The 25,509-nt window shown below is 37.6% G+C and overlaps 1 protein-coding gene across 5 annotated transcripts; it reads right to left on the bottom strand.

Moving 5' to 3' along the window:
- Positions 1 to 1,202: 1,202 nt before the first annotated feature.
- abcc12 (ATP-binding cassette, sub-family C (CFTR/MRP), member 12) lies at positions 1,203 to 24,996 on the bottom strand. Of its 5 annotated transcripts, none has more exons than XM_026267627.1 (32): positions 24,512 to 24,996; positions 23,456 to 23,659; positions 23,260 to 23,314; positions 22,969 to 23,114; positions 22,493 to 22,639; positions 22,119 to 22,266; positions 21,545 to 21,781; positions 21,251 to 21,424; positions 20,998 to 21,145; positions 20,756 to 20,904; positions 20,223 to 20,330; positions 19,689 to 19,883; positions 19,504 to 19,575; positions 19,286 to 19,410; positions 18,017 to 18,089; positions 17,653 to 17,856; positions 7,386 to 7,520; positions 7,166 to 7,262; positions 6,568 to 6,633; positions 6,380 to 6,469; positions 6,174 to 6,277; positions 5,893 to 6,075; positions 5,304 to 5,530; positions 5,017 to 5,154; positions 4,162 to 4,351; positions 3,984 to 4,073; positions 3,691 to 3,880; positions 3,222 to 3,381; positions 2,722 to 2,800; positions 2,058 to 2,171; positions 1,815 to 1,979; positions 1,203 to 1,728 (listed from the first exon to the last, which is right to left on the bottom strand). In XM_026267627.1, the coding sequence occupies exons 3-32, from the start codon at positions 23,302 to 23,304 to the stop codon at positions 1,636 to 1,638; spliced, it is 4,092 nt and encodes a 1,363-aa protein (XP_026123412.1). In that variant the 5' UTR covers positions 23,305 to 23,314; positions 23,456 to 23,659; positions 24,512 to 24,996; the 3' UTR covers positions 1,203 to 1,635. The 5 variants fall into 5 exon arrangements, with proteins under 5 accessions (XP_026123412.1, XP_026123406.1, XP_026123408.1 ...); XM_026267621.1 differs by having other exon boundaries at positions 23,260 to 23,346; XM_026267623.1 differs by having other exon boundaries at positions 23,260 to 23,372.
- Positions 24,997 to 25,509: the final 513 nt, after the last annotated feature.

Here is a 25,509-nt window from a genome sequence, read left to right on the forward strand (position 1 = left end):
TAGCAGTTATTTTATCATTTAAACATTAATGTTTTGCCTGAAAAATATGCTTCCTTTAAAAGAAATGTCACTTGCTTTGATATTTTATCATCTAACGCAATGGCAAGGAGAAGTTTTTAAGTGTGACTTACTTTTCTTGTCCAAATACTTTTTGGTGCCACTGTATGTGTTTCTACGCCAAGATACTTGTGCTTGTAATATCTTCTCTAAAGTTCTCAACTTCCTCAGACAACACTGCACCCTAGTGGGTGCAAAACAAAGTTAATGCAAATAAGTTTGTAACACTATTATAAAGAGTTACCTTTTATTATTTATTTGGTGGAGTAGTAATCATTGAAGCCTTAACTGAATGTTTAAAGGTTGAAGATTCAATATACGGTTGGATTCTCGGTTAAAGGGGAGTGAGACATCAGGGAATATTTGATTAGATGACTCATGCGAAACTGACACAGGTACTGGGAGTCAATGACACGTTGTGCTGGTGTGCATGTTTCTTGAGAGTGTACAGTTTGTTCATTGTTGAGTAAATCTACACCTAAAGTGTAAATCATGACTAACGCTGTAGTTAAACACGACGCAAATGACGGGAAAAGTCTCTGACAGGAAGTCACGGGAGGGTTGGCTCCTCCTCTCACCTGATGACAGACTGGCAGAACAGGATGACATTAGAGTCAAAAGACAACAAGTGCTGATGGAAACTTGGTGTACTCAAACAAGACGGTGTGTTGAAAGGTATTGGCCTAAATAAGTGTTGATGGTGTATTGCTCAAAATACCAAAAATATAACTTCAAATATAAAAGTCTCTGAAGGAAAGTAGTTTAAATGATGTGGCACATGGGCGCACGAGCGTCACTGCAGAAGTTCTGCTGAAGAATATTGGACACAAGCAATAAAAAGTCACTGATATCTGATTAATGTCTTTCACACTGTCTCTTCACTGAGTTAAAATAATTCCCTCAATCCCTCATCAGTCTGAGATGCACGCTGATGCTGAAATTTCAACACATTTCATCAGTTAGTGTCTCCACTGATGCAACCATGGCCCAATAAGCTCTAGTTCTGGAGGAGGAGAGAGACACCCAGTGACCAAGATGAGAAACACACACACACACACACACACACACCGACTCAACTAGAACATTCTCCAACCATAAATGAAATGTACTATATAACATCTTGTGCTATAAAGTGAAATACAAGCTTACAAGAGAGAAACAAGGCTTTATTGGTGCATTTGTTGTCCTTTGATATGTTTCCTTCATATAAAAATCTAATAAATATTTTAAATATGTACATTTGATGAACCTATGAAATATGAGTGCACATTTAAAGCTCAGTCTGTAAGTGCTGTGGCTACAAGTAAATAGCTTTCATCAAATCCAGACTTGGTAAGATACAATATATAAAGCAGACATATAAAGCACAAGAACAAAAATGTGCAGAGCCCTCCGAAGTTTTACAAGAAAATTACATTAATAATGTGAAGCTCAAATAAAACTGTGCAATATTTTTACTTAACAATGTTAAAAAGTTCTGTGGCCCTGTCCCCCTTCCTTCCCTCACTGAGATCCACTTTAGTTAGAAAAACAGTTGCCCAACAACAGTGTGGAGGTCTATATGAGCATGTGAGTGCTTCATGAGTTCACTTGATTAGCTGCTGCTAGAAGTGATGCAAATAAAGAGTTCGGCCTCTGTATCAAGTCCTGTGGTGGATCAAACTCAACCACCTGGAAGAAAATGTCGAAGTATGCTTATTTAATTATTCTGTATTATATTTAGAATATATATATATGTTTTAATGTCAGTGGATTACCTTGCCCTGGTCCATGACGAGTATGCGGTCACTCTCCAACACCGTGTGGATTCTGTGGGCGATTGTGAGCATAGTGCAGTGCTGGAAACCGTCTCTGATGGTGTGCTGGATCATGCTGTCAGTCTCAGAGTCTATAGACGCTGTCGCCTCGTCCAGTAGAATGATCTATGAACACAATTTTATCAGACACGTCTAGAGCAAGGAATATTTTCGAGGGGATTCTGGGTGTGTTTGTGTTCTTACTCTTGAATTTCGGAGGAGCGCTCTGGCCATACACATGAGCTGCCGCTCTCCGACCGAGAAATTCTCTCCATTCTCCACTACTGGAGATTGCAACTTCTCCGGCAGCTTAGCAATCTGCGTGAGAGAGCGAGAAAGAGAGGTGTGGATGATTTAACACCTGAATGCCTGAGCGTTTCTTTTATATTCTCTAACTATTATATTCTATTGCTGTTTCTCTATTCTTTTTTAAGTTATCATGGTCCAAAGTCTGCAAGGTACTGAGAGGAATTTAAGCAGATGTTACGTCTATGTTTCATCACTATAGTGCAGCTCACACTAACATGCCCACTCTTATATTGTGATTTTTCTTTGCTCTCTCAATAAATCATATCCTCACATAAAAGGCTAGATTAACTTGATGTTTGAGCTGCTCCTAGAGGAAACCGTGACTGTTGAAATCACAATGAAATCATGGCACCCCAAGGATCACCTGAAAGCTAACTTTATCATAATGAGTGAATGGAGTTAAAGGGGCAATTGATCAAATGACAAATACTTAAACAAACAGGTATTGTTCATCAACTTTTGATACTTCGGAAGCCTGTAGCTGAAAAATTGTGAGCATCCAAGCTACTTTCTGCCATGTAAAACGTGTATTGTTTGTGGGCCTCATTCAAGTCTTTACCGTGTCCTTCATGAAGGTCTTTTCCAAAGCAAACCAGAGCTCCTCATCTTTGTAGTTGTTAAAGGGGTCCAGGTTATACCTGTATAAAGTAACCACACAAACAAACACACTGACGTCACCATCAAAGCAAGGAACCGTGTTACTCCCTTTTAAAACGATAACAGAAATTCAAGCCCTACCCTTTTTTTCCCCATTTGAAAAGCAATTTTACTTGGATTTACAACAGTAACAATTTCTGGTTCATGCAAAATATAGTGAATATTTCTATAGTGACCACAAAATCTACAAGATATCAATACAAACACACAATATGTAGATTTAGGTTCTAAGTGTCAAAGATAGCTGCCATTTATTTTTTCTTAACTGCATTAACCTTGTAACTGCATATAGATTTTTGTAATTGTGATATCTCACATTAACTGTTGCCCATTTCAGTTTCTAGTCATTTTAAGTGTGCCGATCAATTGTGAATAAGACAGAAGTGAAAGGTGAGAGGTCACCTGACAGTGCCGATGAAAAGTACAGGATCCTGAGGTATGACGGAGAGTTGGCTGCGTAGATCTCTTAACCCCATCTTGCAGATGTCCACACCATCTATTAATATAGTGCCCTCAGCCGGCTCGGCCAAACGGAACAGTGCTACACCCAGAGAGGACTTCCCTGAATCACAAAGAGAGGGTCAACGAGTGATCAATTACAGAAAGATCTGGCACAACATCCTCATTCATAGTCCTAATGCCTTTACTGATATGCACAAGCTGCTTTTCTGCATTTTATGAAGGCAACAACATATTTTACTACATATCAAGACTTTATATTTTTTAACTTAACCCAGGTAACTGTCAACATTACCTCAATGTTAACTGTCAATATTAACTTACGACAATAATTAAGAGAAAATTAAGCTTAAAATTTTAAAATGAAAACCTAAATTAAGCTTTTAAGGAACCATAATACGTTCTCTCTCACCGGAGCCAGTGCGTCCCACAATGCCGACTTTTTCTCCTGGCTTAATGTTGATGTGGAGATTATTGAGGACTATGGGCGTGTTGTCCCTGTATCTCATACTGTATTTTTTAAAGGTAATGGCGCCCTCCTGTGGCCAGCCGGCGGAAGTATTCGCATCCTTCACACTTCGTGGACCCTCTGAAACACAATTCTACAGCACACAAGCACACAGGAATAAGAAATCAATACTATCTTCTAAACTGAATATGAATGTATGAAATACTGAGGTAAACTTAACGTTTAAAAACTCTTACTGTAATATACTCAAGCAGTCTCTCTACACTGGTAAACTTCGCCTCCACCTCGGTGGACAATCTCACCACAAACTGAAGCATTCCTGTCAACTGCAATGACAGAAATGCAAGAAACGTGCTTAGACATCTAGTTGAATTTGACATCATCTTTCATTTGTTAACCTACTGTGAGAGCTACCTGTATTGTGTAAGATAAGGCCAGGCCCTTCTGAGAAGGGCTTATGGTATCACTGGAACTGAGCACTACAAAAAGTGCCACTATCAGAGTAACGTTAGCAGACAGGAAGTCTAACCAAAATGACAGCCAGCGAGTCCCACAGTTAAACAGCATGAAGTGGTTTGTGTTGGTGTCACTCAGCATCTTAAACCTGTCATTGGAAACACACAAACAATACATGAATTTCAATTTATTGGTTTCCTTTCTACATTTATTTAATGTGAAGTAAACATACAGTCAACTCGACTAAACAATTGGTCATGGCTTCTGTGTAAAGAAAAAAAAAAGGTAGAACATTTTCTTCTGAGTTCTCTTCAAAAGCCATAGATCTTATGGCCTAAATGTTATTTCAAATTATACAACAGTTAGTTCTGGTCCCTGAATCCATTTGGCCTTATGCAGTCCAACATCACTGGGTCTTTCTAGAATCTCTTTCTGCAAGTTACGTCATTTCACCAGTAGGTGGCAACACACAGATGTCTTTAAGTCATTGACTCAACTGATTGATTTATTTATTTTTTTTTCACTAATATGTTCTGGTTTCTTTGGTAGAGCAGAAACGGATTAAGTAACTGGCAATATTAACTTGACTGTTGCATAAAAGCAATATCCCACTTGTAATCATGTTGTCTGTCTAAATATTAACACTTATGCTTGCCAGCTATTGCTTAGGCATGCTGAATAATTATGCTGAGTCATTTTAGGATATGATTCGTGAGTGTCATAATAGTGTTTCATATTCATTTTGGCAAGTACCACGACATGAGTCCAAGCACTGTATGTCTTTCAAAAATAATTTATAATATACTATCTTACTGTTCTATGTACTGCTCTCTTTTGTCGTAGGCATGGATGGTGCTGAGTCCCTGTATGGTAGAGGTGGTGAGAGAGATCCAGGGAGAACGACTCACGTTCTCCATCCTCTTCATCTGACGAATACTCCTTTGGAAAACACTAGAGCAAAGAGAAAACACAAATGGTTTGTTTATTTCATGCCATTGAAACCTGTTTGATGTATCAATGATTGTAATTGTTGTATGCTACTTCTGGAAAAAAAACAAAACCTCATCTTATGATTTTAAGGTTTAATGTTTATGTCTCACTATAGGATTGTGGCAAAGATGACTGCGAGAACTGCAACGGCGATCAGGAGGTATGGGAACACTACGCAGATGGTGAGAAGAGTGAACGTGACGATCAGACAGAACTGCAAAAAGTGCTCCATGTTGAACGGCAAAACTGAATCAACCTCATCTTGGTCTTTACTGAAGCGGTTCACCAGGCGGCCAGTTGGAGTAGTGTCAAAGAAACTCATTGGGCTGCCGAGGATCTGATGAAGAGAACAGCAACATGGTATCAAAATGCTGCAATTCTCATTTTACAGAATAAATAATAGCACAATGCTTGATCACTCATATTATAAAATAAGTTCCTTCGCCATGAACCAATAACAATAAAATTAAAGGTCTAATCTAAATTAAAATTCTAAAAAAAAAAGAAGAAGAAAAAAAAGAAAACTTAGTTTAAATAGTACAGGAATCATAAAATGAATCATAGTTAATTAATCTACTATATCACTAATATATTATTAATACAAATGTTTCAAAAACAAGCAGCTTTGTCATAATTACAGCAAAAATAGTTTATATGAAGGGGGGTGGGGGGGGATAATCTGCTAATAATATGTCGTACCCGTTTGAACATGGTGTCATGCAGTTTGGAAGAAGCACGCAAAGTGACTTTAGTGAAGGAGTAGCCCTTGCCAATACACAGAAATACCATAATAACAATAATAATGCCATAAATCATCTGGTAGAATGGCAGGTCTGGATTCTCAGAGATATTACCGCTGGTTGATGAATTACTACTGCTGTTCTATAAGAAAAGAGAGAGAAAAACGTGACTTGATAAGATGGTAAGGTCTTCATGAGTCACCTGAATGTGTGTATGTGTGTGTGTGTGTGTGTGTTTACCCCTGATCCCTGTTCTAACCAGTAACTCAGCCACCAACTGCTAAAAACAGTCGATCCCACGAGAAGAATGAAGAAAAGAATAACCATGAACAGCAGTAAATACCCTACAAAGATATATAAACAAAGATAAAGGTATAAATTAGAAACAGTGTTTAATAAAGCTTTAATAAAGTACAAAGAGACAGAGGTGGAGACAGAAGAAAAACCTCCGGCAGCTTTGCAGTATTCGTGGTAAGTCCTCCACGTAACTGAACCTTCAAGAGACACTTCTTGCGTTACTAATTGATCCTTTTTCCCTGTAACACATACAGACCTTTTGTGTGAGTCCAAGTTAACCAATATGAATATAATGAATTTGTACTTAATTATATTTAGATTGTGTTCATTTCTCTACCTTTTGTTTCCTTGGAGTCTTTGGGTAATTCATTTGTTACAGGTTTCTCATCAGACATATCAAAAGCTATCAAGAGAAAATAAATAAAGATGTTTTAAGCAGATGTCTGTTTTACCAAAATAATTATTACATTTAATGATATTTAGCAGGTGTAGGGACTGCGTATTTCAACTGTAACATCTCCTACAGTGATCAAGTCACGTGAAAACTAATTTGACACAATCCTCCAGCTTTATATCTATATGTAAAAACAATGCTGAATTCAAAGTCTTCAGGCTAATCTTTGAATTTATATGGATGCCATGATTCTTTGTTTAGACAGTCTTTTCTAATTTCATTTTTAATCACGTTCAGATATTAATCATATATCTCATATTGCATTCATTTATTTGTTGTAATTCATTAGGAATTCAAGGTAATTATAATAAGAGTCACTGCAGTTTATAATGAAAATAATAGTTTATTAATAGACAGTAGCAAATAGCTATAATTTTTTTTGACTTGGTCAATTGATTTGTTGTTGCTCACCTAGAGGGATCCAAAATGAAAAAGAAGTAGATTCTTTAAAATCTTATTAATTACATATTTAACCACTAACCTGGATTTTCAATTCCGTTGGCTTTGGGCTCATCTGGATTGGTCTGTTTAGAGTCATTGTGCTCGGTATGTGTTTGAGAATCAGACTCTGAATTTTCCTATATGATCCAAAAATGTAAATTAATTATGTTTCTCAGATTTCATTTTTTCTTAGCATTTGAAACTGGTACTTGTCGTAATAAGTTTATGTTTAATGGCCTATTTCAATAGAGAGTTGTTACTTTGCTCTGTTCCAGCTGGAAGTTGTTAATAAGCTGAGCGTAGCGGCCTTTAGATTTCATCAGTTCACTGTGAGTCCCTGCCTCCTTTAACTCCCCATTATCCAACAGCAACACCTGATCACAGTACTCCAGATACTGCAAACACAACAGAGAGGAGCAGCTGATGACATCGGTTGAGATGAGCCCACAAACAATCTGGGAATAACTAATTAAAAGTTATGATTCTCAGATCATTATGTGGAGTTAAACATCAAAGGCAGCTGTGCTGAGTCACACTGACTCACACAACTGCTAATACATGCTGCGTGACATGAGTAAACGAAGGGTTTGAGCTGTCTCGAATGAGGAATTTTGTGAAAACATGTGAAAGAAAATGTGTTCCCGCCATTGCCTAACTGGTGAGGCAGGCTTAGATGAACAGAGGTTATACATTAAATGACAACACCAATGAATCATTATTGTTTACTTCAGGAAACTGTGAACAAGGTTTATGTGCATTCTTATGGAATTACATTTAGTTCAATAATAATGAACGTAACTTTATAAAACTGAACATAACTTTTTCAGAAACTATCAAACAGGTGCTCTCTGACCGGGGAGGACAGATGTCACTCAGTGGAAAGCTTTCGTGGTGATTAAATCTGGTCTCTACCGCAAAAAATTTTTCCGCAGACAAAGTGAAATAAATTTATTTTAAGCTCATACACATGTTCTACCCTGTAAAGAAGTTTATACAAAGATTTAAATCTTCCATTGATCTTACATGCTCTTTTTGTTCGAGTTCTGAAGAAACTGTACACTATTTTGGTCATGTCACTACACTCAAGAAACTTTGGGATGACATTAGTGTGTTTGTCAAGTGTACGATTTTGTCAGACTTCTCAGTACATATGAAAAACGTCTCGGGTTACTTGACTGTAACCCTGTTCCCTGAAAAAGCGGGAAAGAGATGCTGCGCTCAATAGCGCTAATGAGAACATTCTTTGTTCGACCGGTTGTGAAGCATGTGTGTCAAACACGTCAATAATTGGCTTAAATAACCTCGGCAGGTGACGTCACTGATAACGTGCACCTGCAGGTTATAAATAGATGTGAAACGGAAACATCCTCAGGTTACCCCTTTGTCTGAAGAGACGTCCTGACACGTCGACAGTGCTGCATTGAGGCAGCATCTCGTTCCCGCTTTTTCAGGGAACAGGGTTACAGTCAAGTAACCCGAGACGTTCCCTTTCAAAAGCTACTCTCAATGCTGCGCTCAATAGTGCTAATGGGAAAGAGAATACAAATGCCGCCGCACTGTTAATGTCTGGACCCCCAAGGTTGTGTAGTGTGTGTGCACAAACATCGAAGAGGTCTCAGACATGACTCATGTGGATGTGGACTCAAGGGCATGCGAGCCAAACTATAGAATCTGACAAATGTGGTATGGAAAGGACCAACCTACCGCATCACTTGCTGCAAGGACGCACCTCTTGCTCAAGCCATTGAAGATGCAACCCAACTGGTGTGGCTCTGAGCCACAACTGAAACAATCTCATGTGCAGGAGGCCCAAAGGTATCACCGTGGATGCAGCTGCCATGAGACCCAAAACCTTTTGAAAGTGATGAACAGTGACTTTCTGGCCTAGCTTGATGTTCTTTAGGGTGTTTAGAATGGATTCAACGCATGCAGGAGACAGCTGTGCCTGCATTGTGATCGAATCCCCTACCACACCCAAATATGTTGTCCTCTGAGCCGGAGAGAGAACGCTTTTCTTGGCGTTGAGTCTCAACCCCAGAGATTCGAGATGAGCTAGGACGACATGCTCATGTCGAAGCGCAAGCTCTTGAGACTGGGTCAGATTCAGCCAGTCGTTTATACACATTTTAAATGTGGATGCCCTGGAGTCGTAGAGGAGCCAGAGCTGCATCCATGAATTTTGTGTAAGTGCGGGATAACAAAGCTAGGCCGAATGGAAGAACCTGACAATGGTAAGCTTCGCCCCCGAAAGCGAACCTAAGGAACCTCCTGAGTTGTGGCAATATTTCAAAATGAAAATACACTTCCATAGATCTATGATTAGACGCAGCCCCCGTCTTTCTTGGGAATCAAGAAATACAGACTGTAATAGCCTGGCTCTCTGTCTGGCAGGGGAACACATTCTATGGCCCCTTTGACCAGCAGAGTCTGTGATTCCTGTGTCAACAGATATCCACGTGCCGGTTTCACAGAGGTGGAGACCACGCTGTTGAAACGCAGAAGACTATGTGCAAACTGAATCCTGTAGCCCTTCACTACAGTTCTTTCGACTCATGGGGAGATATTTGGCAGTAGCTTCCACGCTGCCATCTTCTCCAAAAAGGGCACTAATTGTGACACTTTATTTGTTGTTCGGGGGGGGGGGTTAGGGGGGTTAAGATGTCTGGTGTCCTGAAACATGGCAGGAAGCAACAGAGCATGTATCATTTCACTGGAGGCCACTGCCCCCCGAAAAAAACAGTGGTGGTCGTGGAGGTTGTTCAGTGATCCCCTAAGGGTGCCAGGGAGGAGCCTTATACTTCTGATGGAATTTTCCAGGGCCCTCCCTGATGGGACACACCCTTTGTCCTGGGCACAGCTTAAGGCCCTTGCTTTGGTCATGAAGACCGTACTTTAGTCTAGCTCCATCTGCGGCTACCAAGTGTTACAAGCTGCTCCCCAGTCTTATGAGGGGGCGCACAACTCGCCACACTCTCTGTTTGAACCTCCTACCCCAGAGGAGCTGGATCAGGTCGGGACTGTTTATTTATTTATTTTTTGACAGCCCCGACACTTGAGCACAGTGAGTGAGAAACATATTAAAAGTCTCCTCCTGGCACTCAGACTTATTTATTTACAGTATTGTTCAAAATAATAGCAGTACAATGTGACTAACCAGAATAATCAAGGTTTTTAGTATATTTTTTATTGCTACGTGGCAAACAAGTTACCAGTAGGTTCAGTAGATTCTCAGAAAACAAACAAGACCCAGCATTCATGATATGCACGCTCTTAAGGCTGTGCAATTGGGCAATTAGTTGAAAGGGGTGTGTTCAAAAAAATAGCAGTGTCTACCTTTGACTGTACAAACTCAAAACTATTTTGTACAAACATTTTTTTTTTCTAGGATTTAGCAATCCTGTGAATCACTAAACTAATATTTAGTTGTATGACCACAGTTTTTTAAAACTGCTTGACATATGTGTGGCATGGAGTCAACCAACTTGTGGCACCTCTCAGCTGTTATTCCACTCCATGATTCTTTAACAACATTCCACAATTCATTCACATTTCTTGGTTTTGCTTCAGAAACAGCATTTTTGATATCACCCCACAAGTTCTCAATTGGATTAAGGTCTGGAGATTGGGCTGGCCACTCCATAACATTAATTTTGTTGGTTTGGAACCAAGACTTTGCCCGTTTACTAGTGTGTTTTGGGTCATTGTCTTGTTGAAACAACCATTTCAAGGGCATGTCCTCTTCAGCATAGGGCAACATGACCTCTTCAAGTATTTTAACATATGCAAACTGATCCATGATCCCTGGTATGTGATAAATAGGCCCAACACCATAGTAGGAGAAACATGCCCATATCATGATGCTTGCACCTCCATGCTTCACTGTCTTCACTGTGTACTGTGGATTGAATTCAGAGTTTGGGGGTCGTCTCACAAACTGCCTGTGGCCCTTGGACCCAAAAAGAACAATTTTACTCTCATCAGTCCACAAAATGTTCCTCCATTTCTCTTTAGGCCAGTTGATGTGTTCTTTGGCAAATTGTAACCTCTTCTGCACATGCCTTTTTTTTAACAGAGGGACTTTGCGGGGGATTCTTGAAAATAGATTAGCTTCACACAGACGTCTTCTAACTGTCACAGTACTTACAGGTAACTCCAGACTGTCTTTGATCATCCTGGAGGTGATCATTGGCTGAGCCTTTGCCATTCTGGTTATTCTTCTATCCATTTTGATGGTTGTCTTCCGTTTTCTTCCACGTCTCTCTGGTTTTGCTCTCCATTTTAAGGCATTGGAGATCATTTTAGCTGAACAGCCTATCATTTTTTGCACCTCTTTATAGGTTTTCCCCTCTCTAATCAACTTTTTAATCAAAGTACGCTGTTCTTCTGAACAATGTCTTGAACGACCCATTTTCCTCAGCTTTCAAATGCATGTTCAACAAGTGTTGGCTTCATCCTTAAATAGGGGCCACCTGATTCACACCTGTTTCTTCACAAAATTGATGACCTCAGTGATTGAATGCCACACTGCTATTTTTTTGAACACACCCCTTTCAACTAATTCAACTAATTGCCCAATTGCACAGCCTTAAGAGTGTGCATATCATGAATGCTGGGTCTCATTTGTTTTCTGAGAATCTACTGAACCTACTGGTAACTTGTTTGCCACGTAGCAATAAAAAAATATACGAAAAACCTTGATTATTCTGGTTAGTCACATTGTACTGCTATTATTTTGAACAATACTGTATTTATTTATTTTGAATCAGCCTGATACGCCTGCAGAACCTATGGTGTGCAGGGCAGTACTAGTCTGACCCACAGCATGAAATGCGTTCCATCCAAGTGCAGATGCTGCTGCAGTACGTGGCTTGGCAGGAAACAATTGCTGTCTTTTCATATATATTTTTATTAGTGCTGTCAAAATTAGCGCGTTAACGCATTCGATTAATTTGAAATATTTAATGCGTTAAAAAAAAATAACGCAATTAACGCGGTTGCAGTTTTTTTTTATTTCCAGTTGTGGCCTATGTGTGTTTAACGTGCAAAGAAATATGGATAAGACCAAGCAAGGACTTTTAGACGGAAAGTTTCAGTATAAAACTCTGCCGGATTACTCTTCAGTCTGCCACAAGAAACATTACTCTTCATTTAGTCTGCCACAAGAAACAGCAACATTAAAATCATGAACTCAAATGTCACTGTTTAAAAAAAAAAAAAACAATGACTGTAACAGTGCTTAAATCAGACCTTTCTGTAACGCTAACGTTAATAAGCTTAAACGAAAACAACGAAATAATTGTGTAGCGGAGTATTTTTTGTACACAGTGCCGCGAACTGTCAATAACTCCTGTACACGTGCATCACTGTCCTCCTCGCAGCTGCAGCAACTTGCGCTCTCTCTCTTCATCAAGCTTTGAAACAAAAAGGGGACAAAAATATCATATTGTCTTTGTGCATAGGCTTTAGATTAATTAGTTAAATGAATATCTAAATTTGTGCCTTGCCGTCTACGGTATTTTTTTAGAACTTAGAAAAAAGATGCTGCAGCCAATGAACAGCCAGCGGGGGCTGCAGGACGACTCAACCTCCGCAGACAGTTTTTAATGTTTATCAGACAATAAATACTCAAGATTTTGCTTTAGTATAACTCACAACGAGTTTCACACACCTTCTCCGGCCACGTTGAGTTGTTGACACTTAACAGTGGGAAAAGCGACACATGCGCTATTCACTTGTATTATTTAAGGGTGAATGGGTAATGTAGTTTCTGCTCTGGGTGGGATGAATTAGGAAACTTGCATTGTGAAGGGCGCTCTGAAAATCGGCAGTGCAGGTAAAAGATTAAAACCTCTATTAAAACAGATGTCCAAATGAGCGTACCGGTACGCTACAAGCACGTTCTGGGCGCACGGAGAGGTGGCGGTACGCTCAAGAGCTATATTTGTAAGTGGCGGTACTGAGTACCAGTGCCTACAGGCCCACTTAAAGCACTGGCAATGACTATACTTTGGAATTTTTTTGCAGTCCACATTGATTGTTTTGAAATTCAAGTGGTACTTACATGCCTGTGTTTTTATTTCTGTAATAAATATGGCTTTCAAGCCAACAGTTAATTTGGAGGATATTGATGGTTTATTGCAGGTATGTTGTTTACATGAGAAAATCTGTGTTACAAGTTAAACAAAAATTCCAATAAACAATCATATTTTGAATTTAAATAGTTTCTTTGTCTTGAGTTTACATTAATTATTTACATTTTACATTTACATATCCAAAAAGTTTCAGTCTTTTAATTGCGATTAATCGCGATTAATTTGAACAAATTGTGCGATTAATTAGTTAATTTTTTTTAATCGATTGACAGCACTAATTTTTATAAATACATTTTTTTATTCATCATCATTTTCATCCTCATTTATTTATATTTTTATTTAAATGATGTTGCTCCAATAGGGGAGAGATAGCAGAGCGTCTCTCTCACCTATGGAATAATAATGTACAAAATCAAATTTTAAGGCTTTAATCTGGTCACTGCACGAGTCACCACCATGTGCTTATAATCGCGAGACACACACACACACACACACACACACACAATGCGGTCTCTGAAGACAAAGAAACCTGAGGATGTTTCTGTTTCACGTCTATTTATAACCTGCAGGTAAACGCTATCAGTGACGTCACCTGCCGAGGTTATTTAAGCCAATTATTGGCGTGTTTGACACACATGCTTCACAACCAGTCGAAAAAATGTTCTCATTAGCACTATTGAGCGCATCATCGAGAGTAGCTTTTGAAAGGGAACATTATATTTGGGTATTATGACCCCACAAACGAAAATATCAGTTTTGTTATTTAATTTTTTTCCTAAACAAGTTTCACATTCACAAATGCAAATTTTCCAACTGTAAACCTGTCTTCTCTGTTTTTCTAAAAGAAATGAAAAACTATTTGAATGTAATCGCAGTATCTAATAAGAAAGGACTGTTAGAACTTGCTCCGCCTTTGATCATATGTAATTTTGTTTAGATTTTGGCCCTCTTTTCTTTAGTTCTATTTTATTCTTTATTGTTTTTTGTGGTTATATTATGTGATGTATATTTATACTTTTCTATGTTTTTGTTCTCTGCATTAATAAAAAAAGAAAAAGAAAAAAAAAGCTCTCGCAGTGATTTGCAGTGTCTAACACTTCAGTTTCATCCATCGCACCCAAAGATAAACTGCAGTGCTTTACAACCATAGGACAGGAAGAGCTAAATAAACTTATCACTGTATCTAAACCAACAACATGTTTATTAGATCCTGTACCCACTAAATTACTGAAAGAGCTGTTACCTGTAGCCGAAAAACCGCTTCTCAATATCATTAACTCGTCGTTATCTTTAGGTCACGTCCCAAAACCATTCAAGCTGGCGGTTATCAAGCCTCTTATTAAGAAACCAAAACTAGATCCTAGTGTACTGTTATAGGCCTATTTCAAATCTTCCATTTATGTCTAAAATTTTAGAAAAAGTTGTGTCTGCTCAATTGAGCACCTTCCTGCATAAAAATGATCTGTATGAAGAATTTCAGTCAGGTTTTAGGCCCCACCATAGCACAGAAACTGCACTTGTTAAAATTACAAATGACCTGCTCCTTGCGTCAGATCAAGGCTGTATCTCATTTCTAGTCTTACTTGATCTTAGTGCTGCGTTCAACACCATAGATCATGACATACTCATAGATCGATTACAAAACTATACAGGTATTCAAGGGCAGGCTCTAAGATGGTTTAGATCCTACCTGTCCGATCGCTACCATTTTGTTTACTTAAATGGGGTGTCATCTCATTTATCATCAGTAAAATATGGAGTGCCACAAGGATCCGTCCTAGGTCCCCTTCTATTTTCAATATACATGTTGCCCCTTGGTAATATTATTAGAAAATACGGAATTAGCTTCCACTGTTATGCTGATGATACTCAGCTATATATCTCAACGAGACCAGATGAAACTTCCCAATTATCTAAGCTAACAGAGTGTGATAAAAATGTAAAAGATTGGATGACAAATAATTTTCTCCAATTAAATTCGGATAAGAAAGAGATATTAATTATTGGACCAAAAAAAACTACACAGAATCTTGTAGATTACAATCTGCAACTAGACGGATGTACTGTTACTTCCTCTACAGTCAGAAATCTGGGTGTTATATTAGACAGCAATTTGTCTTTTGAAAATCATATTTCCAATGTTACAAAAACTGCATTCTTCCATCTTAGAAACATTGCCAAGCTACGAAACATGTTATCTGTTTCTGATGCAGAAAAGCTAGTTCATGCATTTTTGACCTCTAGACTGAACTATTGTAATGCACTGCTAGGTGGTTGACCTGCTTCGTCAATAAACAAGCTACAGGTAGTCCAAAATGCAGCAGCTAGAGTCCTTACCAGGTCAAGAAAATATGATCATATTACACCAATTTTACAGTCTCTGCACTGGCTACCTATTAAGTTCTGTATCAGTTACAAATTATCATTACTTACCTATAAGGCCCTAAATGGTTTAGCTCCTGCGTACCTAACTAGCCTTCTACCACGCTACAACCCATCACGCACCCTAAGGTCACAAAGCGCTGGACTTTTGGTAGTTCCTAGGATAGCAAAGTCCACTAAAGGAGGTAGAGCTTTCTCACATTTGGCTCCCAAACTCTGGAATAGCCTTCCTGATAATGTTCGGGGTTCAGACACACTCTCTCTGTTTAAATCTAGATTAAAAACACATCTCTTTCGCCAAGCATATGAATAATGTATCTTTTAAATTGTGAGTGTAGTTGCATCTGATCAAATGTGCATTTTTATTCATTAGCTTGGGTTAAACTAATTTTACTTTGTTGGATCAGCAGCTATGCTAATGATGTCTCTATTTTGTTTCTATGTTTCGCCACAAGCTCCAGTGAGGATCCAGAACACCTGAGAAGAAATGATGCTGACCCTCAGAGGACCCCAGATGATGCTAACCTTGAATCAACAAACAGAACTAACAATTATTGCTAAATATGTGACTGCATCATATAATAACTATTAATTACTAATGTTGATAGTTCATCGTCTAGCTGACTACGTCTTGTATTATTATTATTATTTTTTATTTTTTATAAAATCCTGTCAAACGTGCACAAACTACTAGCTACTACTAAATATTGTAGAAACATAATTTTCTGTAAAGTTGCTTTGTAACGATTTGTATTGTAAAAAGCGCTATACAAATAAACTTCAATTCAATTCAATTGAATTTAATTTGTATGCAATACGTCGTGCCTTGTATTACTAAATATGTAAATAATATTTTACCTTTGATCATCTAAGTCTGTAAAGATGAGCTCTCAGGAGACACGGAGCGGCGTCATCTTCCTCCTCCGCTTGTCCTTCAAGGCAGCTTGAAGTAAGCTTGTGTTACTGAAGTAACCAATAACATCGATACAAGTTTTTCATGTTACAGTATGCAACAGTCGTTGTGGGTTATTATTGTCATTCAGTAACACAAGCTTACTTCAGGCTGCCTTGAAGGACAAGAGCTCATCTTTACAGACTGAGACGATCGAAGGTCAAATGTTATTTACATATTTAGTAATACAAATCACCGCGAGAGCTTTCCAATATGCGCGCCACTGACTGAGTGGCATCTGTACTTCCCGGTCAGAGAGCACCTGTCCATCAAAAGCTCACTATCCAATCGGAGTAGATCACTGTTAACTCCGCCCCCACAAGAAGTTTGTGTCAAAACTCCAAACCAAAAACTGCGAAGCAAATGCGAAATCTGTGGCAATGCATTCAAAATCCATGATCAGAAAAAACGAATCTTTGAAAAACATTAACAAAAATGAAGCATATTTGAAGAGCCTGTTACATTTGTGCAACTGTGTTAATGTTTTTCATTTTCATTGTTTTTTTTGTTTGTTTTTTTTTGTAATGCCATAATTTTGAGTTTCTGAAAAAGTTACGTTCAGTTTTATAAAGTTTCGTTCATTTTTATTGAAGCAAATGTAATTCCATACATTCACATGCATGTTTTATATTGTATCTTCTTTCACGACAGCGATTATATATTGACTTTACATACATACAATTTACAGCCCTTAATCTCTGAAACATCTGTTTGACAAAAAGGTACGGTTTATTTATCTAAAATAAATTTGGAGCAAATTTTTGTTTACACAAGAGTTATAACTAGTCAATTAAGTATTTTAGATCAAAACTAGAATAATAAAAACATTGTAAGGAACTCTCCTAATTTTTGTATTACTTAAAAATAAATCTTTATTTTTTTTAGCTTTTTATTAGATAATATAATGACTTTTAAGATTTTATTGATAACCATGACTTCTCCACAAACACCACTTAAAATAACATGATATTTGTATCATGTTTTCAAAAGCTGCTGGGAATCATATCTAGATGTTTTCTGGCAGGAGCAAATATGAACTCCACTAAAAGAAAAGAGGCCTTTAAAGCCAATGACCATATATAATGGAATAGAGTGAATTACTTGCAGTTGATGAGTGACCAGAATGACTGATTTGCCCTTCAGCTCTTTCTTGATGCATTCTTCAAATATGTGCTTCCCGACATGTGCATCAACAGCAGACAGAGGATCATCCAAAAGGAAGATGTCTCTGTTAGAATACACTGCCCTGGCCAAACTGACCCTCTGCTTCTGACCACCTGAAAGATTAATACCTCGCTCTCCAATCTAGACACACACACACACACACACACACAAGTAATATTATCATCCCCATTTGCTATATAACTGATTTCCTTAGTATTACAATACTAATGTATTAGACTCTAGTTAAGAGTACTGTATGCATGTTGTAAAATGTTGTAATATGTAAAATGTGGAAACAGACCTCTGTCTGGTCTCCATATGGAAGTATTTCCAGATCAGGTTTCAGAGAGCAGGCATGAATAACTCTGGCATATCTGAAACACAGCAAGCATGTACCACAGTTTTTAGGATGCAGCAATTCAGTATAAAGGATCAATGTTCAACAGTTTTACATTGATTATATAGCTTATAAGAATGTGACCAGAGCCAGAAATTTACCCCATCCAATAAAAGTCATTACAAGCAATAAAAAAAAAAAACCATAAAGCGGCACTAAAACAGGATCTGGTAAATTACATGTGTTAGAAAGGTGAGGGACAGCATCCTAGAATGACAGGACTGACACTGGGGTAAATTAATACTTGCTATATTTTTATTTTCAAGATGAATGGGTTAATGGAGTCTTAACTGTGTATGTCAGAAACCTGCTCACTAGATTTAGTTGTTCCGTGAAATAATGTTGCGTTTCATAATAAACTACTCTTCTTCTGTCTGTCTTGCAATCCTACCACCTAATATTTAGCTCTAAAGATACTAAGAGTGCTCACATTTTCCATTGTTTGGCCATTTTTTGCAGGTGGAATTCAGTAGTTTCAAGTGTCCACACAATCAGAAATTTAGTGTGAGTGTGAAAGACCTGCCTACGCAGATTTTACAACAGAATCAGGTTGTTCATGTGGATTCTCCTTGTTAGAAAACTGCTTGGTTTAAAAGTGATTCTGTGTGAGCTGTGCTACTTACATCGCTACACTGTTGATAATATTTTGCCAAGACTTTTATTTATATATCAACTAAATTTGTTAAATACATGCTGATCATATAAGAGCTGAATGACCTTTAATCACTATATCTTCATTAAAGTTGTCTTTTATCTTTTCATGTAGATCAGGCTGTAGAAGTTTTGTCAGGATTTATTGTAACTGAAAACCCACTACAAAATATAAGGTGAAAGGCTGTGATCATTAATAATTGAATTGCTTTAAGACATGACTGTATGTTTTCTTCTAAGTTCAGTTTAGTGCTGTGTTTACCATATTAACTCTTCCACTACATTAATCTCTCCTCTTCTGACCAATAAATCTGCAGACATGAAAGACCTGGTGTTGGCATTTGGCCTTAAGTAAAATGTCATAATATAACTTCAGATGTGGCTTTTTTGGTTTAGTACAATTAAAATTTGAAATGTAAAGTCTACTGAGCGTGAACTCTACTGACACTTTTCAAAAAAACTAAAATGTAACCGCTGGCCAAAGTCTTTGACCTGTTTAGTCTTTGATGTTTAAAATTTCACCTGGTTTGGTCAAATGGTTCTCCCATGAGGATATTGTCCCTTACAGTGCCGTGGAATATCCAGGCTTGCTGGGAAACATATGCTAATGTTCCATTCGCTGACACAGAGCCAGTCAGAAGATGCATCTGCATGAAAAAATAATTATACTGTCAGTCACGCCTCATCACATCATATGTGAAACTATTCGTTAGGATACAGAGAAGACAGAGGCACCACACCTGCTCAAGAATACTTGAAATCAGAGATGTTTTTCCACTTCCAACATTGCCACACACCCCAAGCAGACTTCCCTATAAATGAACAGAGAGATTCATTATACTCTGCAGTAGTGCTAGAACACATCCTGAATGTTTATCAACTATTGGAATGTCGTTACATCCCATATAATATAGTCTTATCACACCTTTGAAAGAGTGAAGCTGATGTTTCTGAGGGAAGGTTTGAAGTCAGCATTTTCATAGGGATTTTCAGGCTTCTCGGTGGAGTCCATGGCTTCTGGCGGGCTCCAAGAGAATGAGGCCTGTTTCACGGCCAGCGCTAAATCCATATTCTTATCCTGTGTGAGATAACCTTTGGGGTTCTGTACCAACATAAGCTTCTGTAGAGATGCAAGCATTAAATCTTTGGTTATTTGCATTGTACTGCTGAGAAAAATCAGGTTCATTCAAAATGGTAATTCAGTGTAACAAACATAATCGACGTGTGTCAGAGTATCAACTACAGTTTGTGTGTAAAATACTCAGGAAATATGTTTCCTCGTATGAACAATATTTAAATCTTCCTCAATATGTCCTGAACTAATATCAGATTAGGGCAGATAATGAGGCCAAAGGTACAAAATCACAGGGAAAAGAGAATACCTTTTCAACAACAGTTGAAAGGAGAGATAATTTTCTTTGGTTTTAGATAAAATGATAGAAACGTGAAAGTGTCCAACCTTGAGTCTAGTGAGAGCCACTTTACCCTCAGCCACTGCTTTAACAGAAAATGGCAACAAGCCCATAGACATCCTCATGCAGTTAAATACAGCAATGATAGTGTAGGCCTGTGGAGGAAAAAAAATGGTTAGCGTTAACTCAACAGTATAAAAGTAATGAAGTTAAAATACTCAAATTTACATCTACAGTACCAGAACTCCACTGGGGTCAATAAGATTATATGTTTTTAAAAGTAGTCAGCATTTGTTTGATCAAAAATACAGCAAAACAAATGTAATTTGATCCTGTGTTGGCCATTACTCCAGTCAGTGTCACATGATCCTTCAGAAATCATTGTAATATGCTGATTTTTGTGGTATTTTTTTATATTTTTCAGAATTCTTTGATGAATATAAAAAAACAAAACAAAAAAAAACAGTATTTAATTAAAAAGTAATAAAAGTATTAATTTCTTTCTGGCACCAAACTTTCTGACTGGTAGTGCTTTATTGATTTAGCAGAATATAAGCATTTTTTTTTATTTTGCACTCACAGTAGAAGGTAGAAGAGGCAGTTTCAGAGCAGTGTGGACAATGAAGGTGAGGATGGTTGCTAGGGTGGGAACCATTGTTGTAAAGGAAGAGTTTAAACTCTGAACATAGCCAGCCTTTTGTAATAGCAACTTCTCCTTTTTCCTGATATCTAGGTTTGAAAAAGGTAAGGTAGGAATAGATGAGAGAATGCCTACTGCATTCCATAGTGTCATGAGTAAATTAAATAAATTGGTTAGACTACCTGTCACTGTTTTTTCAAAAGACTCCTCCCATGCATACATCTTAATGAGTTTGATGCAGGTCAGAACTTCATTCATAGTGCGAACACGTCTGTCTGTCACAGATACAGCCCGCCGTCTAAACACACCGATCAGCCTGGCAATTGAGAACTACAGCACACATAAAGACACAAAGGGAAGATCAACAAAACATTACTGAGATGAGTACATATCAAATGCAGATCTCAAAACACATTACAGAAGAGACTTGCACACCTGTATTGGTAGGAAGACCAAGAAGACCAGAATTCCAATAAGTGCTGTGTATCCCAGAATGGCGCAGGCATATATGATACATATGGTCAGCAGGAACGGAACACACAGCAGAAACGTTCCAAACATGACTGCTTCAAACATCCGATAGCTATCACTTGTCAACACGTTTATCGTCTACACCATGGAGGAACAAAGCATTAACACAACAAGCACTATTTGTATTGAATGTAGTTTAAGTAATCAAATAAATCCCCTATCATATATTCACTGCTGAAACAACAATCAATAGCTTACCTCTCCTATACTAATACTGGATAGACTCCTGAGAGAGATGATTTTCTTGAAAGCGAGCATTGAGAAAGCTCCCTTCACTCTCACAGAGGTACGCAGGTTCACAGCCCACAGGAGCGATGCAAAAAACGCCTTACCAAATTCACCCACGAACAGGGCCACACACAAACCAATGCCACGCAACTGTGTAGATGACCCAGTCTGCTCAATGTAGCTCAGGATTTCATTTACTAAAATAGACTAGAAGGCAAGTGAAATGTAAAAAAAAGATAATAATAATATTCAAAACAGATCCGTGATGTGTAGCAAAACAACAAAAAATATAGTTTATAAGAAATCATGCACACTAGATCAGAGGTTTTCAAACTGAATTACAACTATTTCAAGAAACCGCTTAAATTTTCTCACAAAGTTCATACATAGAAATATACAGTTGCTAATATATGTTTATGCAAGTGGGTCCCTCAAAAAAGGGATTATCTTCCATATAAAATATACAGCACTATAAGGAACATGAAAGTAATATGTTTTATTTATTTTTCAACTAAATGATGTACTTCTAAGTTATTATACATACCGGACCAACGAATGCTCCAAAAGCAAATAGGACAGAGACAAAGAATGCCACTATAAATCTTGTCTTCTGGAAACGCATGACCACTTTAGGAAGAGATGCCTTCTCTAGACCCACATTGGCAACTTCCTCATCCCACAGTCTTTGAAGCCTGAACACAACAGAAATCACTTTTTTTTTTTTTTTTTTACAAAATCCATTTCCCCACAAATCCATTTTCAACTTGAATATCTAAAGAAAAAATGTAAAACATCAGACAATGACTTGTGGTTCATGTTCGCCGAGTGCTAAACTGGATCCTCATTCTGCTGAGATTTCCTAAACTAAGTTAAGATTCGAATGGAAAGCTTATGAAGAATTGGCTTAATTGTTTGTACCTTTCTCCATTGGTGTGGGCTCCATCATGAGGTGAGAGAAAAAGTGAGTCTTCATCTAAACGATTCCTAAAGATGTTCCACATCATGGGTGACATCCATGCAAATGATGTGAAGGAGAAGAAACCCGCATCATCGATTGGGTGTGAGCTGTAAAATGTTAGAAAATGTATATTTTTCTGAAATTATATATGAATGACAGACTTGTTGATTAAAAACAGAAAAATTTGGCCATTTCATTCACTGATGATATAATGAAAACAGATGATCCTGTAGTATTTTCTCTGATCTACTGATGACAGATCACTTTCATTTTGCATTATTGACACACTGTTTTCCTAATGAAAGTTGTTCAGTTGCTTTGAAGCAATGTATTTTGTTTAAAGCGCTATATAAATAAAGGTGACTTGACTTGACTTACTGATATAAAAATATGTAATATGCTTATAATATGTTGAGAAATCTGGTGAATGTCTTACTTTGAGCCAAAACGGAATGGGAAGAGGGTTTTCAAGCTTTGATGGTACTTGTGCTTCTTAGGAGGTGGTTCTGGTTCCCTGTAATCTAGAACCGGAGGACCTTCAGGAAAAGTGCTCATGACTGAAGAACTATCTCGTCTCTGTTTCTGTACAATAAGAGAGAAAAACAAAGGGATATGGATATCATAAAGTAAAAGGGTCAACATCAAAAAAATTTGAATAAAAAATATCTCATTAGAGGACAAGTGTTTTGACAGAAGCAAAATCAAATATAGTCAGCATCTCACTTACAAAAGAAACTCCTTCCACATTCTGTTCCTCTTTGGAGTTCCTCATTGTTCAGTTTCTGCAGGTTATCAATCAAGAACTTTACACGAACTTAGGGGAAACAAGAAAAATATAATCTCTTAAATGAATAAAAACAGTACCCTTTATGTCAAAACAGTAATTATAATATATTAATATATTAAAGTTTCTTACTCTTTACCTGCTGTCTTTCCTCTGTACTGGACAATGTATTTGTCAGGCTCACCACGAATGGCTTAATACTCTAGCAGTAATGTGCTTTAATGTCCCGGGTTACATCACTATTTTACCAGGCTCAAAGGTTAACATGAGCAGAGGTCTTGACACTCCTCCTCTTATCTCTCTCACCACCTGTCGGATGCTGCAAATCCATTTTTTGTTCAGCCTGTGAAATAAACCAAAGTCATTTGACAACAGCCCTGAGGAAACTGACTCTAGGTGAGAAGGCAAAGACACAAGAAGGTTCTTTCACCTACTTTTTACACAGATGTTATGTTACTGTTGACGAGTGTCAGTCACCACCATTAAGGTAAAAAAAAAAAAAGTTACATTTCTACGAATAGAAAAATGTAACAACAAATTGGCAGACTCTAAAGCTTTTATTCGTCTCAGCAACAGGAAGGGCAATAGGGCAAATAACTTTAGCATTTCTTTACTAGAAGAAATACCAGACATTATTTGGCATTCTACAGCATACTTGACAACTTATTGAACTTTTCAAGTTTTTCTCAATCAAAATGTGAGGTCAGTCCTGTTTATACATTAACCCTCATAACTTCTCAGTAGGTGATGGTGCACCCGACCTCAGTGCAGGTCAATGCTGCTTTAAAGCCTCCTGAACTATGAACACTTATTTTTGATGAGTCAGTTTTGTTGACATGACAGTTAGCTAAGTTTACTATCTATTAACATGCCCATTCCTTGCGTCACATTACATTTATGATTAACGCGGTCATTATCATTTTATAATATTCACATCATTGGCTTATTCACGCGTTCAAATGTTCTGGATTATTTTGTGTAGCTGATCACAACAAATAACAAAAACTACTCAACATCTTGTAACTTAGTGAGAGGAAAATAAACCAGATTAGTCCCAGGTTTTTAGACCAAGAAATAGCCTGAATATTACATTCACTTGGCAGACGAGTAGTCTATAGAAACATTTTTTAACGTTTTCATTAAACTGATTTTTAAAGAATGCAATACAGAAACAAACTCGCATGTTGCGTGTTACCGTTAGATCACGTTTTTCCAACAAATCCTCCTGCGCATGCGTCCTCGACATCACGTCATTCGTTCAGAGAGCTTTTACGTGTTTAATTCAGTATTTCAACTAATTCCCTCTCAACCGGAAATTGCCAACAAGTTAAAAAAAAATTGACAAAAAATGACCGATTCTAAATAAGAGTTAATTCAAGTAGCCCCTTAGAAAGCATATCTAACATCGTCTAAGGACCGTGGACTAAAGGAAAAATAAACAAAGAAAATACAAGTGGAAATTGGGTTGCATCTGTCTCAAAATGGAGAATAGCTTCAACCTGGCATTACATAAATGAAAAGAAAAGGACTCGGCATAGACTGTGGCTCCAGACATCAAACCACGTCCGAAATAATGCAATGATTGCATAACATCCTGTCTCCTTGGCATCCTGTCTAAAATCCCTTTATCTGATTTTTTTTCTTCTTTTTTTCTTTTTTCAAGTATCATAGATTAACACTTTGCTCCATCTATCCAGTAAATGATTTCATAAATGTCCCAAGAAATAAGCTTGGTAATAGCCAATGAAGTTGCTCAGTCATAAAAACAAGAATTCATTCTAAATCATTAGATGTGATTTGACGGTGATGTTGAATAGCTATATATTCTCTGAAACTCTCAAAACAAGTATTAAACATCAATAATTAGCAATAATGCTGATAACAAATCCAGTTTGTTTGTTTTTGACTTATCTTTGTCTTCAAGCCAGGAGCAGATCCTATTTCAAGGAGAGAAAATGAAACAGGAAATATGGAAAATACCTTGCATGACTTAAACCTTCTCATTTATCTGTGCAAAGAACACAGGAAAATGGAATTTCCTCCTTTCTTTTTGAAGCTAACTCGTGATGCAGCATATTTGTCCCCAAATCAAGCAACAAGTGTTTCAGACACACAAGCCTTGGAGTTTGCTCAGTGATGCATGTTTTCCACAACAACAGCTCTGTGTGAGCAAACTATGTGAAACTCTTGCCC

The sequence above is a fragment of the Carassius auratus genome, chromosome 7, assembly GCF_003368295.1.
Source record: "Carassius auratus strain Wakin chromosome 7, ASM336829v1, whole genome shotgun sequence".
Lineage (NCBI taxonomy): Eukaryota > Metazoa > Chordata > Actinopteri > Cypriniformes > Cyprinidae > Carassius > Carassius auratus.